The 16,263-nt window shown below is 39.8% G+C and overlaps 1 protein-coding gene across 2 annotated transcripts in view; it reads left to right on the forward strand.

Annotated features, from left to right (window-relative positions):
* LOC127414894 (serine/threonine-protein kinase WNK2-like) overlaps positions 1–16,263 on the forward strand; it is a 160,088-nt gene that overhangs the window by 74,166 nt on the left and 69,659 nt on the right. For both annotated transcript variants that reach the window (XM_051653270.1, XM_051653269.1), the window contains exons 12-18: positions 468–517; positions 619–772; positions 6,094–6,210; positions 6,374–6,544; positions 7,899–7,950; positions 8,043–8,123; positions 12,596–13,239. In XM_051653270.1, the coding sequence (XP_051509230.1) occupies positions 468–517; positions 619–772; positions 6,094–6,210; positions 6,374–6,544; positions 7,899–7,950; positions 8,043–8,123; positions 12,596–13,239 (1,269 nt within the window). The remainder of the gene's footprint in view (positions 1–467; positions 518–618; positions 773–6,093; positions 6,211–6,373; positions 6,545–7,898; positions 7,951–8,042; positions 8,124–12,595; positions 13,240–16,263) is intronic.

Below are 16,263 nucleotides of genomic sequence, written 5' to 3' on the forward strand. Positions count from 1 at the left end.
CAGAGCGGCATCTGATTTTAGGTTACTATACCCGCAATTTCTATTGGCTTTACTCAAAATCTGGCAATGAGCTGAGATTTTTGCCTCTGTGCTGTTCCTGAAATATCCTTGAATCAAAATTGAATCAAATCATGAGGTAGTTAAAAGATATTCCCAATCGTGAGCTTTCTATTTAAGTTAGAATGCTTCCTTAGAAGGCAACAGCCTATGTAGACATTAGACAGCAAGGCAGAGTACTAGGTTTTAAAATTGGGGGGGGGGGAGATGTTAATCGAGTCAAGCTATTTAAATGTTGTGCTGTGTGTGGTTTTCATTCGCCAGTTTTACTCACTTACCAGTGTATTCATAGTGTAATTGTTCAGTTTTTTCTATTAAACTTTTTTAATTGAAGTTTCTATTGAAGCTTCTTGCATATTATATATGAAACTTAACTAAATGTTCTTTTTGTTGCCTGGGATACATTGTAGGAATTTGCTCTGGATAAACAGGCAGGACCAGCAGTGTCCACTTATGACAGGTAATATTCTCACTTTTTACATCATATTCTTTTTCATCTTGCATGTCTGTGGAGTTAAAAACCTTGTTGATACAGGAACTCGGATTTGTGCTCTTTCTCAGTGTAAACTCAGATGCCACATCTGGCAAAGAGATGAGTGACGGGTACGAGGGCTCAAACAGAGCTCGCAGTGAATCCAGAGTCCGGAAACCTCATCGCAAATCCTCACGCTCACGACAAGACAAAATCAACAGACCCAAACTCACCATGATCAAAGTAAGTCTAGACCTGACACACAAGCTTCACACATGAGAAGATAGAGCAGACATTTTCTACTTGTCTGTGAGCTTCCTTGGGTAAATAATCCAATGTTATGTCTCAGATGTCAAGAACAAAATATGCAGTCTAGCAGAAAAAGCATGATAAACACATCATCAGCAAAATATGTTGTCGACTACCAATGATGAAATATTATACATTATTGCAAAGCTGAGGCTCTCTTGATCTTAATCTCTCTGAGAATAAACTTGCAGTCCACTCAGAAGCCGAGATATTCGACAAATACGTGGAGAAGGTGTGTGGGATCTCAGAGTAGACTGAATGTCTATGGATGAGCACATGGCGAGTGTTCAGCTGCGTCAGAGCGCCACCTGTATTTCAGATCTGTAAATTGTGATGGAAGGTGTTAGAGGAAAAACAAAATCTAGTACTTTCTGCCTGTAAACAGGGACACAGAGCCTGAATCGCAGGCTTTTAAAGATGGGATTACATTTTTACAACTAATTATGTATGAAAATTACGTTCATCATAAGATTGTAAACATATACAATATTATTTATGAGTTATAGGAATCTTTTTTGAAATTCTGAAAGTTTTTCATGTTAATTAGTTCAAAAGTAAATGGAGCTTTTTCTGCAAGGGAAGACCACTAGTTCACAGTTAAACTATTCAGCAGGAAATAAAGTAGAACAGAATTTGTATCTATCAGGACTGATTTGTGGAGGTTATAATATTATTGGTAAATATTATTTCTTTCTTCGAAGGAAAATTGTCTGAACCGTACAAAAAAACCATGGACATTTATTAACAAAAAGGTAATAGTATTAACATTGATTTCATGTTCAGGCCATTTCTCAAATATAATATTAATATATAATTAGGTTGGCTTGAAAGAGTATTATTATTTGTTTTATTCTTCTTCTTATACAAATTTATCAAGATCAAATCAAATCAAATCACTTTTATTGTCACATAAAACAATACATATACACAAGTGCAATAGTGTGTGAAATTCTTGGGTGCAGTTCCTAGCAACATAGTAGTCGTGACAGTGATGAGACAGTACCAATTTACAATAACATCAGATTAACACAACACAATTTAAAATCTAATATACACATAATTACACACAACACAATATACAAATAATAACATACAATGTACAGTATACAATACACACAATATTGAATACACATTATACAATATAAATAGACTATATAGTATATGTAAAAAATACAGTAGGTTGTATTGTACTGTACTGACATTCAGGCTGTCGGTTGATAGTAAGTTGCCAGTGTGTTGTTAAGAGAGAATATAATTTATGACAGTCCGGTGTGAGATATAAGATTAATAAAGTGCAGTGCTGATGTATTTTGATCGTGAGAGATCAAGAGTTCAAAAGTCTGATTGCTTGGGGGAAGAAGCTGTCATGAAGTCGGCTGGTGCGGGTCCTGATGCTGCGATACCGCCTGCCTGATGGTAGCAGTGAGAACAGCCCATGGCTCGGGTGGCTGGAGTCTCTGATGATCCTCCGAGATAATTTCACACACAGCCTGGTATATATGTCCTGGAGGGAGGGAAGCTCACCTCCGATGATGTGTTTGGCAGTTCGCACCACCCTTTGCAGGGCTTTGTGGTTGTGGGCGGTGATGTAATCTCTGATTAGTCTTTCAAAGCATTTGCTGATGATGGGGGTCAGAGCAACAGGACGCCAGTCATTTAAGCAAGTGATTTTGGATTGCTTTGGAACAGGCACAATGGTGGACGTTTTAAAGCATGTGGGGACTACAGACAAAGAGAGGGAAAGGTTGAAAATGTCCGTAAAATAACCAGCCAGTTGGTACGCACACATTCTGATGACACGGCCCGGAATGCCGTCTGGACCCGTGGCTTTGCGGATATTCACCCGTCGGAAGGATCGGGTTATATCCGCTACAGAGACGGAGAGTGAACTAACCTCTGTAGCTTCTGCCGCGAGAGCTCTCTCCGCGAAGGCGGTGTTATTTCCCTCAAAACGAGCATAAAAAGTATTTAGCTCATCCAGGAGAGAGGCAGCGGTGTTCACGGCGGAGTTTTTATTCCCTTTAAAGTCTGTGATGATATTAATTTCCTGCCACATGCTTCTAGAGTTGGTGGTGTTAAACTGTCCTTCAATCTTGTTCCTGTACTGACGTTTTGCTGTTCTGATCGGAGGGCATAACTGGCTTGTTTATGCTCCTCCGCGTTCCCGGAATTAAAAGCGGAGGTCCGCGCATCAAGTGCCACATGAACATCGCTATTAATCCAAGGTTTCTGGTTCGGGTAGATTCGTATTGTCTTGGTCAGAACAACATCCTCTACACACTTTCTGATGAAACACGTTGCGCTATCAGCGTCATCAGAGGCGGACCGGAACATCTCCCAGTCCGTGTGATCAAAACAGTCTTGTAGCGTAGAGTCTGATTGGTCCGACCAGCACTGGATCGTTCTGAGGGCGGGTGCTTCCTGTTTCAGTTTCTGCCTGTAAGCAGGCAGAAGCAGAATGGAAAAGTGGTCCGATTTGCCAAATGGTGGGTGGGGGAGGGATTTGTAGCCATCCCGGAAGAGAGAGTAGCAATGGTCCAAATCCCGGTCCCTTCGTGTGTTAAAACTAATGTGTTGGTGCGACTGATTTGAGAATGGCTTTGTTTAAAGTCCCCGGTCACAATGAACGTGGCCTCAGGGTGCAGAGTTTCCTGCTCACTTATACTCCTATACAGTTCCTTGAGTGCCCGGTCTGTGTCGGCTTGTGGCGGGATGTACACAGCAGTGATAATGACCGCTGTGAATTCCCTTGGTAGCCAGAATGGTCGACACAGAAGCATGAGAAATTCCAGATCAGGAGAGCAGAAAGACTTGATAGAATGTATGTTCCTCTGATCACACCAGAATTAGTTGATCATAAAACATACACCACCACCTCTGCTTTTACCTGAGAGGTCTTTCGCTCTGTCCGCTCGGTGCACGGAGAACCCCGTGGGTTCAGTGGCTGAGTCTGGAATCTCCGCAGACATCCAAGTTTCTATAAGGCAGATAATGCAGCAGTCCCTCGTCTCTCGTTGGAAAGAGATCCACGCTCTCAGCTCGCAGAGCTTGTTGTCCAGAGACTGAACATTTGCCAATAGACTACTGGGTAGCAGGGGTCAATTTGCGCGACGTCTTACTCTGATGAGAACGCCGGCTCTGTTTCCCCTTTTCCTTTTGCGTTTCCGCGGCCAGACAGCCCAGACAAAGGGCTGCACTGGCCTGTTTGTAAACAGCGGGTTGGCATTGAGGAATTTGAAGTCCGGTTTACGGTGTGTAATTGCAGAACCAATGTCCAAAAGTGTTTGTCTGTCGTAGACAATAAGGCAGACAACATCCAAGACAAAAAACATAAGAATTGTAAACAAAACAAACAAAAAACTACAATGTTATGTCGGAGCTCGCAACGCAGCAGCCATACTCGGCATCATCTTGAGTCAAGAGTAACTCCTCCTACAGTTTTTAAGCTACAACCACCAAATTTGCAACATACCTTCAGGCTGTTCCAAAGTTTTCTACTTTAGTAATCTTTTCTACTGATCGGAATTACAGTATTCCCGTATCAGACTTCCGAAAAGGACTGATTTTATACTGACTCCCATTGAAGGTGTGAAAACTTTTCCCTGTAATAGCTCCTTTAGAGGATTCAATCTACATCCTATCACTCCACCACTCATACTTTCTATCTATCACTTCATCACTTTCTTTTCTATCTTTACATCACTCCACTCTTTTTATTCTTTATTTCACTCCATCACTTTAACACCCTAGCAATTGCATACAACCTAGCAACCATTTAGTGCACCCTAGCAACGAAAACCCATTGACTTCCATTCAAAATGGCTTAGATGGATATCTCCTGATCAGAATGTCATAGAGACTTCAGGTTTGACTCATAACACTCAGTCCAGCAAGCCGCCTTTTTCGTATCACTCTGGCAACTGCCTAGCAACCAGATGGGGCTACCCTAGCAACCAAGTAACAAATCACATATCTCTGCACCAGAACATCGTAGAGACTTCCAGTTTCATTAATTTGACTCAGGGTAGCAAGGAGCCTTTTGAGTATCACCTTAGTAACTGCCTAGCAACCAGATGGGTTTACCCTAGCAACCAAGTAACAAATCACATTTTTCTGCACCAGAACATCGTAGAGACTTCTGGTTTCATGCATTTCACTCAGGTTAGCAAGGAGCCTTTTGAGTATCACCTTGGTAACTGCCTAGCAACCAAATGAGCTCATTCTAGCAACAAAATAGCACAAAATGTCTCTGCACCAGAACATCATTGAGACTTCTGGGTTGGGTCGTTTGACTCAGGGTAGCAAGGAGCCTTGCTAGTATCACCCTAGCTACTGCCTAGCAACCAGATGGGGTCACCCTAGCAACCGAGTAGCAAAAAACATCTCAGCACCAGAATATCACAGAGACTTCCAGGATGGGTCATTTTACTCAGGGTAGCAAGGAACCTTTTGAGTATCACCCTGGTAACTGCCTAGCAACCAGATGGGGTTACCCTAGCAACCGAATAGCAAAAACATATCTCTGCTCCAGAACATCATAGAGAATTCCGGGTTGGGTAATTTGACTCAGGCTAGCAAGGAGCCTTGTTAGTATCACCCTGGTAACTGCCTAGCAACCAAATGCAAATGCCTAACCTAGCAAAGCAACATGCTAAAACATGCTAGCAATGTCTAGCTAAGTGTTAAAACATGCTAGCAACATGCTAAAACATGTTAGCAATGCCTAGCTAAGCATTCTATCAATAAACTTTCAGACGAGGCTTTTTCAAGCCAAGCTAAATTTGTCCTGATGATCTTTACTTCTCTAGTTAAAGGTGCTGTAAGCGATTTTAGCCGTTCTACTTTCACAAGTCTGAGCCATTGTATTAGCCACTCCACAGATACCAAAATTAGGTTTATTGAGACTGACATCATGCAGAACCGGTTGTTAAAAACAACAGCAGCAAAATAGCGCCCTCAACTGTCATCTGTTATGGACAACATGCCATAAAAATGGCATTATGACTCAATAATTAGCTGCAACTGCAACACAATGAGATCCTGCAAAATTATTGACAGGCAGAAAGCGTCATTGACCACGGTCCGCGGACACATTTTTGTTTTATGTTTACTAAGTCTAGAGCTGTCACAGAGACAGGTGAGATATCTCTGTACTCTTATTTCAGTAATATCTCTCAGGGAGTAGGAACATTTTTAGCATGTCTTTCCATGAAAAAATTGCTTATAGCACCTTTAATAGATAAACACTTGTGCAGGTGTGTGACACAGGAGATAAGATGGTAGAGTGTCAGCTGGAGACTCATAATCACAAGATGGTGACCTTCAAATTTGACCTTGATGGAGATGCTCCAGAGGAGATCGCCACATATATGGTGAGACATCCACTTCAAGTTTCTCTCTCCCTCCTCACATCCACAATCATCAGTTTCCAAAATTATTTTAGATACATTCTCAAAGTAAATGTTTGCTGAATTTGGAGATGCTCCAAGTCATTGTGAAGCTCCTGAAACACAATTCTGTTTTTGTTTCCTGAAGGTCGAGAATGAGTTTATTTTGTTGCTGGAAAGAGAAATGTTCATTGAGCAGCTGAAGGACATCATGGATAAAGCAGAGGACATTCTTAGTGAAGATGCAGAGGGAGAGAAGAGCTCCGTCCAGACATCACCCCTGCATCAGACGCCTGTTGCTGGAGCCTCTGACTCACAGGTGACACACCTGCTTTACATTCACTTCACATCAAAAGATATGATTTACATTCTATAAGTACAGTTTATCTTTATCTACAGTTCTAACTTAAGGCTTTCTCACAATAAGTGTACACAACAAATGTTATATTAATGTACATGAAGAGTCAATATATGCCTATTTGTAAAGGTGCACTAAGTAAGTTTTACCATAAAGGGTTCCCACATTCATGGAAAACCTGGAAATGTCAGAGGATTTTAAAAGTGAGTTAAAAGAGGTGGGCCTGGGTAGCTCAGCGTGTAAAGATGCCGACTACCACCCCTGGAGTTGCAAGTTTGAATCCAGGGCATGCTGAGTGACTCCAGGTCTCCTAAGCAACCAAATTGGCCTGGTTGCTAGGGAGGGTAGAGTCACATGGGGTAACCTCCTCATGGTCGCTATAATGTGGTTTTTGCTCTCGGTGGGGCGTGTGGTGAGTTGTGCATGGATGCTGCGGAGAATAGCGTGAAGCCTCCACACGCACTAGGTCTCCACAGTAACACGCTCGACAAGCCACGTGATAAGATGCGCGGATTGAGACGAGTCACTACGCTACCACGAGGACTTAGAGCGCATTGGGAACTGGGCCCTGCAAATTGGGGAGAAAAAGGGGAGGAAAAAAAAGGTGTGTTAAAAGGCCTGGGGAAGTCATGGAAAATTGTCTAATGAATTAACATTTTTCCAGTTATACTCAGCTCTGAAATATTGTATTGGCTAAATATTTCTGTTGTGTACAGTAAAACTTAACAGAAGGATTCTTTGACAAATCAGACAACACTATGGCTTGAGAGCAAGTCTGAATTTTTATTAAAAAATCTGTCAGAATTTGAATGATTCTTAAGAATCCTTATCCAAAAGGCAGAAAAGGTCATGGAGAAGTGCACCTTTGATATTGTTCAATTCTTGACAAATTTTGTTAATACAAAATTTTAATGTATTGACCCTTACTGACAGTACTGTTTAAATTATATTGAATTAATGAAATAAAAATGAAATATGTATACATTAGACAAATATGCTTAAGGGATAGTTCACCCAAAAATGAAAATTTTGTCATTGTTTACTTACACCCATGTTGTTATAACCCTAGAAGAGGTAGTCACCATAAACTGCCATTATATGACATCACTGAGCACAACATATTTTTTTTTTTTTAATTTCTCCCTTTGTGTTAAGAAAAAGAAAGAAAGTCATATAGGGTTATAACAACACAGGGGTGAGTAAACAATGATTTAATTTTCATTTTTGGGTGAACCAATCCTTTAATAGTATAATCGTTTCTGCTTACTTGATTTCATGTAATGAATGCTGTTTTCTTCTATTATTCCCTGTGTAGGGAGCAAAGCCTCAGGAAACCCAGTCAGAGCAGCTAGTTTATAAACAAAATGGTAATAATAAGACATGCGCATTCCCTACATGTCTCACTGTAACTAGTGTTCATGAATCCTTTACACTAATCTGCCTTATCTTGCACTGACAGTGCTTCACACAGGAAAACGCTGGTTCATCATCTGTCCTGTTGCCGAGACACCCACATCTGACAGAGAACACGCAGCCAAGAGTAATTCACACAAACACACACACACACACACAAGCTAATGTTGCTCAATTGCACCAATATTTGCACACAGATCCCCTGAATTTACAGGGATAGCTCACCCAATAATTAAAGTTCTGTCATTATTTATTCACTTTCATGTTTACTTATTTCCGTGAACATAAAAGGTGAATTTTTTAAAAATATTATTATGGCTGCTCTTTTCCATGTAATGAAGTAAATATAATTAGTTTTAAGTAAAAATTAATTGTAAATAAAATTAATTTTAAATAAAGATATTTTTTAATAAAATAAAATAAAATTATTTATAAATAAAATACATTATTTAATAAAATTCAATTTAATTAGTATTTCACTGAAAATGTCACTGCTGTAGCCCTCAAATTAATGATGAATGCCAATGGTTTTCATGATTTTAGCATAAAATCATGAGAACCCAGTGTTTCCCACAGGATTTTGTGAGACTGTGGTGGGTGGATCTCAGACCCTCTAGGAGGGTCTGGGGGCATGGTCCACCTTAAGAAAATTTTGTACATATTAAATGCATCAATCTGGTGCACTTTGAGAGCAAAATTAAGAGGCTAGATCTATGAAGAACTTTGTGTTCTTCTAAACAGTTTTGACCTCCGGTTGCAATTTAATCATAAGCACATTGGTTGTATAGATATGAATGGTGATGACACGACAAAAAGGTCACACCCACAATGCATAAAAGAGACTAAAGAGAGTTTAACGCAGTTCAAAAACTGAACTGAAACTACTGTGACCTATTGCCCCTTTCTCTGCGTCAAAATCACATGCTGTCCCTCCCTCAGGGTAGGCTGTCTCCCCTGCTGCCCCTCTCTGAACGTCTGTCCCTCTATGAGAGTCAGCTGAGGCTGTCTCTTCTGCTACAAAGAACCAAGTAACGTTAAAATTCTACTGTTACTCCAGTTTATTTCTTGACAGAAGCCTATGAATCATCTGTTTAGCTATTGACTTGCCATCTAACTATGCTAGCTATCCTAGCTAGCTACCTCTGTAACTGTTTCTTCCTCATCTGGTGGTGGATTTCGCTCTCTCTTCTTGAAATATTAAAAAATGCTCATGATCTGAAAACCAAGGGTACAAACATTAAGCTTAAAACAGTAGCATTACTTCAACTTGATTAGTTAACATTACAAATAGCCTAATGTTACATAATGAGCTAACTTGCTCCTCAGATGCTGAAAATAGTTACGTTGTCAGAGCCGCTGGTAATAATGTTAACGTTAGATAATTAGCTAACGTTAGCTAGCTAGATATAATGTTACATGCGTTATACATTGCTTTTCACGACAAGCAGCCGGATGTGTCAGTTGACATAAGCGAGGAGACTGACTGCTAATGTTGTTAACTAACGTTAAAGTCACTTAACTTATCTAACGTTAGATTAACATTAATTATCAATGAAAGCTTCTGCAGTAACATTATCTATTTGCTGTCGTACACTGATAATGATAAAATTGTGTTTGGAGTAGTGGATAACTGCAAAATCACTGAGGGTGCTTCTGAAAATACTAGTGGTGCTCTGTATAAAGTGGAGATGTATTGTAATTACACATTTTTTAATAGATTAAATCAAGTTTAAATGCTACTAAAACAACATAAAAAAGTTTTTTTTTTTATGTACATTTATTGCGTTTTTTTCACATGATCTGTCGCTGAAAATGACAGCAAAATGCTGCGCCTGCAGATGACTGATTTGCAAAAGCATATATGTTTATACGTTTTGATGCAGCATTTTGTGTGTTCACAAAATGCAGGGATCTTTGTGTGTTTGGGATTCAAGGAAATCTGCTTGCAGCAGCAGGCCATGCATTTTAAGTCTAGGCCTTCAGTGCAATTCAAGCCATTAAGAAAACTCAGTTTCACAATGAATAAGACAGAGTATACCTATCATACATTACGTGGCAGTCAACTAATAATACCAATTGACATTTTAAAAACATGTTCACGCATGAAAGCCAGAACCAAGGAGGTCTAATATGAAGAAAAAGCTCTCTAATAATATTTGTGATTTAAATGTTGCTTGCAATACATTTTGTTTCGTCAGGGTACACGGTTACTTTTAAAAATTTGATCTGACACTGAATGCTCAAGCAGCCTAATTTACACTTAGAAAACTCCTGATGTTGCTATAACAATGCAAAAAGCACTTACCAATCTCATCTCAGGTTTTTAAATCCATAAGGATCTCTTTCTCAACGGCAATAACAGCAGTGATGACAGCTGACTCGTCAGCATCTCGCGCTCTTCGCTTTCAAATTACGTACATCACTTAAAGCGTGATTGCGTCACTCAAGGCCAGCTAGAAGGCCTGGACTGGGAAATATCGTAAAGATCACACCCACCAAGAACAAATAAATCAATCTGATTGGCTGATGAATCTGACAATCTGATTTTAGATGCCCATTCACTGCAGTGTTGAGGGATTCTGTGGAAATTCTGAAGGCCTGAAGAGTGGAGCTGGAACTCACGCGCTGCTTCAGCTAAGGAGCATGGCTTCGGGCATGCGATTTGTGAAACAGTTGTCACACATTGCTTGTAAGCATCGAGGAATAAATTCTGATTAGATAAACTTTTTGTTTTTTGCTACTCATTTGTAGATGAATTAGGAGTGGAAAGCGGTTGAAAATACATAGACAAAAAGGTGATTGAGAATGAAAGGATGAAAGAATATTTATTTATTAGGCATGTCACACCAGCAGAGAAGGCTTTGGTGGCCCTGAGAAATAGCCACTGTCAGCTTGCCAATTTACAGTATTAGTCTTACATATTCAGTTGAGCAGGGGTGTGCAGTTGTTTTGGTACAGGGGCCACATCAGCCGTTAAGTAGAACATGGAAGAGAGAAGATAAAAAGTTCTGCATAGTTTTATCTTTTAAGCCCAGACATGCACTCAATGAGCGATGCACAATTTCTGAAGTGTATACAGACTGATGGGACCATTCTGTGATTGCTTGAAGTTTTGCTGCTACTTTTCTATCATGTGTTAGTAAAACTGAGTAAAGGCTGAGTATAATTATTAATTGTTTATTTTACCATACTTCAATGCAGTGGTAATTTAGTATTCAATTGAACACTCTACATCAGGAGTCTGGTTTAACTGTAAAATACAATATTCTGAAATTATATATTATATATTATATAAGCTTATTTCAGTGTTTGCTGCAAAGTGGACAAAGTTGTTTTATTCTCAAAACATTATCAACCGGTTTACACGCTCATGGGTCAATGTCAATGGTTTGATTGGCATCCCATTTAGCACACCACTGAATAAAACAGGCTGCATGACACTGATAAATGATTACTGCCAGAGTAACATTCACATACATGTGTGAGGGATTTCAGCATTTTACAAATAACACAAAGAATAAATATTTTCCTCTCTTGCTTGGTTTTGCTCGCATGTCCCCTCCGTGTTCGAATGATGCAAAGATCTGTTGGGATTTTACTAAAGTTCATCACTGAAAACATTTGCTCGCAGACTTGGCAGTAAACAGCACACGCAGCCTCACGAATGGACACGGAGTGGCTGCATCACACTTTTCTTTGAGCATAATATTGTACTATTGAGCGCTAACTTTTTTCGAAGAGGAGAGAGAGAGTGCACGCACTCGCATTTATGGTTGCCAGATTGCATAAAATAAGTATGACATAAGGCAAAACATTTCCAATTTGTGCATGTATAAATCTCTGAATGGGTAGTTGCATCTATTATCTGGTTTTAATAGATAATAGATGGTCTAGCATATTAAAAGTTTGTGGATGCGCGACAGGTCCCAAAGCCAGATAAATGAAAGATCTAATAAAAAAACGTTCATGATAAATCCACCTGCGGGCAGTAGTTTGCCCTGGTCTGCAATTGAGGGTGCTCTAAGGTTCGTTTGAGGGTGCTGACTGACTGGGAGTGAGAGATGCTTTGCCGAAGCAACAGCGCAAAACACAACGTTAGAGATCTTTTATGTTATTATGAGAAGTGTAAAAATATTTTCAGTGCATTATGAAACTGTGGCGGGACAGTCTAAGTAATTAATGGGAGACACTGAGAACCAATGACATTCATCGTTAACGTTTTTAGTCTCTATGACGTTTGTAGTCTATTTTAGAGCTTCAGTGGAGGATAAAATTATCAATGAATAATTATTTACATTTTAGTCAGTTCCTCACATAAAGCTATGGTATGTCTTCAGAAGACTTAAAATATAGTGCAAGAGTCATGTGAACTAATTTTATGATACTTTTATGGTGCATTTTTTAGAATTTTGAAGCTTGACAGCCCCAGTCTTCATTCACTTGCATTATACTGTATGTAACAGAAAATTGAATTTTTCAATTTTGTGAAAATTCTCTTATCACTTACTTAATACGTTAAGTAAATGATAACAGAATTTTCACTTTCGGATGAACCATTCCTTTAAATTTTTATTTGCATTGAAACCTTTTGTCTTCCAGACCCAGAGAGTTCCTCGACACCTCAAACACATGATGTCGACACAGTCAGTGCCAAACTTCTGCAGAAACGGCCATCTTTGCTGCAACCACCCCTCTCTGAGCCCGCTCAGTCAGCGGACGGCTCTCAGGTTGTGTGTTCGGGTGTTTCTATGGTTTCTGACATCCCATGCTGCCACACTGTGCCTCCTGTATCCTTGGAAGTCACCCAGAAAGTAAACGAGACCCTTCACCAGCCGATAACCCACAAATGCAGCTCTAGTGCAGAGCCGCCCGGGAGCCACACCCAACAGGTGGTACTGCAGCAGCCTTTTGCTACGCCCACTCCACAAGCTTCTGTTACCAGTGCCCAATCTCAGCCTCAGAGCCCTGCCCATCAGCCCCAACAAACCCTACCCTCGACATCGGGATGTTCTGCATCACAGGGGCCGCCAGGGGGCGGGCCAGGCGAATCAGACGGGGAGGGGCCACCACGACTCGAGTTTACAGATAGAACCATAAAGACTTTAGATGAGAAACTCCGCAATCTGTTGTACCAGGAGTACCACCCCTCACAAACCACAAGCTCCGCCTCCGACCCGCCTGGATCACCTCCGCTGTCAGACAGCCAAGGCAGTGATGGAACTGTGAGGAGAGAAGAGAAACTGGTAAAATTAAGCTTTATCAATTTCAGTATCAATATGAGCTGCTTTTTGTTAAGATTAATTGCTGCTAATTGTTAAAATATTGGAGAGTCATTTTATTAAATGGGTGCTTTTACTGTCCCTCATTAACATAAGAGTAAATAATGACTTTAAATAATTAAATCTGACACTAACTTTTAGGGCTGGGTAAAAATATTGATTTTCTGAATAATATCGCAATCTTCATTTGAACGATTCCGATATCGAATTTTGAAATCCCTAGATCGATCTTTTACTCCATGTGCAAACCTCTACAATGAGAGTAAATCAAATGTGACCAAATTACATGCTATGTGAATAAAAATGTTTGTGATTGGCCACTGACTGGTAAATGTTCAGATTTCATTCACTAGTGATTGAGTAGTATAGTAGTGAAGTATAGCACCGAGATCCTTTCACTGCGTGTTGAGAGTAAGTTCAAACTCGAGTCACTGGGATGAATCAAAATCCCCAGCCATACTAACTTTTACTGTTGTCATAGCCATTTTTCTAAACAAAAACCTATGAATTTTATTTTTAATAAAAAAAAAAAAAAATGGTTATATAAAAAATATTTAGAATATTTTTATTCATTAGGATGTCAAAGATCCACCAGGGGCAAAGTGCATTAGAATCGATTAACACACACCTACCCATGAATTATGCCGCTTATACCATGGTCACTTGCCAGCACTAATTAGTTTAGTTTAATTTTTGCAGTGCAAATTTAGACTGGAAGAATAACAATAATGGTTAATTTTATATCCATGGATCTTTAGATCTAGAGTTCTGCCCATTCTAAATCAGACACAGAGATAAAGTAGTACAATGAGATTACATTTATTGGAATGAATTAAATAAAAAGCTGAACAAATAATTGGAAAAATGGACATGAGTCCTTTTCACTCTCAAAATTGTGAATTTAAATGCACAATCCAGAAATAATAAAAGTCACATAATGTAGAAGGGTTGGCACCCATAAGAACATGTAATATTTAATCTCTATGCTTTGTCATTTTCACAATAATGAGGAAAAACCGGCATTGCGAACGTTACATCTCTCTGTTACAGACGTGATGGTTGTAAAAGTGGCACTTACATGATGAGGGTAAAACTATATAGCATAGCACTTTGAAACCTGCAGACATCTGATACATCGGTATGGTATCCATTAAGGCTGCACTATTGATTGAATTAAGAATTAAATCGCATATTGTTTTGCTCAATTAAGTCTGCATTCAGCCCTTCAGTCAGCATTGCATGATCAAGCGGTGGCCTGTAGCACGTATGTGCTGAGCAGCGCAGCAATATTAGATGATGTTTTTTACATTACAATTCAAATCGTCTTGCCGAACAACGAAAGATGCAGTTGATAGGTCCTGGTTTCCTTCTCTCCCCTCCGTGCAAACATAGCTGATTGTCAAACCATACTTTCCTGACAAGCGTTATGGGTGGGTAAGAGGAAAGTGCAGGTGCATTCCCAATTTTATCCAGGTCAGAGAATATATGACCTTGAGATGACCTAATATGGGCAGGCCTGTAACCACAATAGTCATGGGGAGGCCCAATAATTGATATTCTTAATGGTGTTCTGCTGCAGTCCATTATGCACTGCTGTTTAATTGTCATTAAGTTTTTGCATGGGTGACTTAATTGTTTAAAATAGTTTAATTGGGGACTTCCGGTATGCCTCGTGGTGACTAGATGTGGTTGGAAGTCGCTCCGTGAACATTCATTTGTTTTTTTCAGCAGTGTTATTTGTTTTTGTCATATATACACCAAGTAATTGACTTTATTACACATTCACTAAGAAGAATGCCAAAACCAGGAAAATCGGGGCAAAACATTGTAGAAATGCTGACTGACAAGGGGAGCGAGCAGGCAGCTAATGCTAATGCTACCGCTCCAGTACAAGCGGAGGAAGAGATACCGCCAGCTTCCTTGAAGGACTTAATTTCATCCACCATCCGCTCAGAGAAATTTCATCACGACGGTCTGAATTTTTGTCTGAACTTCGCTCTGCCATGTTCACACTACAAACGACCCTGTCATCGCAAGCCCAAAAGATCGGGACATTGAAACGGCACTTATCGCTTCAGATGGCCGTTTGACAGCGGTGGAGAAGCTATGCAACACACTGCAAGCAGAAAACACTCGCCTCAAACTCAAGCTGGACGACTTGCAGAACCGTCTGCAGAGGCAAAATCCGGTTGCATTCATGGCCTCATTCTTTACTGAACTGTTTGGAGACGGCACCTGAAAACTGCACTTCGCAACGCTGGCATCACCTACGGAATGTTGCATCCCACCAGACTCCGCGTCGATTTCCAAGGACAGCGTCATATATTCCAGACTCCGCAGACAGCGATGGACTTTGCCAGTTCTGTCATTGAGACTACAACGAGCAAGGTTTGACGGACATGATCTAAATCTAGAAAGTGTCTGCCATCCCTCTTAAATTGAGAAAGCGTGCTTTAAATTTGTATTATGAAAAAGGAGAAAGCCCATACATAATGTTGATCACTTTAGAAGTTTCAAAAACCTGTCCCCGTTGCATAACAGTCAAGTGAAATTTAAGTTGGATGTCATGCATCATGTACTGCTGAGAGAATAAACTCTATATTATATTCCTGTTCACGGAGCACTACCAAAAGGGCAGCCAAATTGCAAAAACTAGTTAACTTCTTTCTTCTGCACCTGACTGTTATGTTCTTTTCAGTTAGGTTTGTTAATGTAACGAATGTTAGATCCCTTGTCAGTTCTGGACACACGTGGGGAATAGGGGTTGTTTTTTTATTTTTTTATTTTTTTTTTGTAAGTTTATTTTGTGCACCTTCAGCCATCTCTTATTTGGTCACCCCTTTTTGTCATGCTCTCTTCTTAAAATCATCAGTTCTTTTCCCTAACATTATTAAGCTAATGTTTGTTAGCAATGCTTAATAATAATGTACTTCAGGGGAGGGGGTCAGGGTTAAATTAATTAGTTGGAACGTAAAACTCTTAAACAAT

The sequence above is a fragment of the Myxocyprinus asiaticus genome, chromosome 24, assembly GCF_019703515.2.
Source record: "Myxocyprinus asiaticus isolate MX2 ecotype Aquarium Trade chromosome 24, UBuf_Myxa_2, whole genome shotgun sequence".
Taxonomy (NCBI): Eukaryota; Metazoa; Chordata; class Actinopteri; order Cypriniformes; family Catostomidae; genus Myxocyprinus; species Myxocyprinus asiaticus.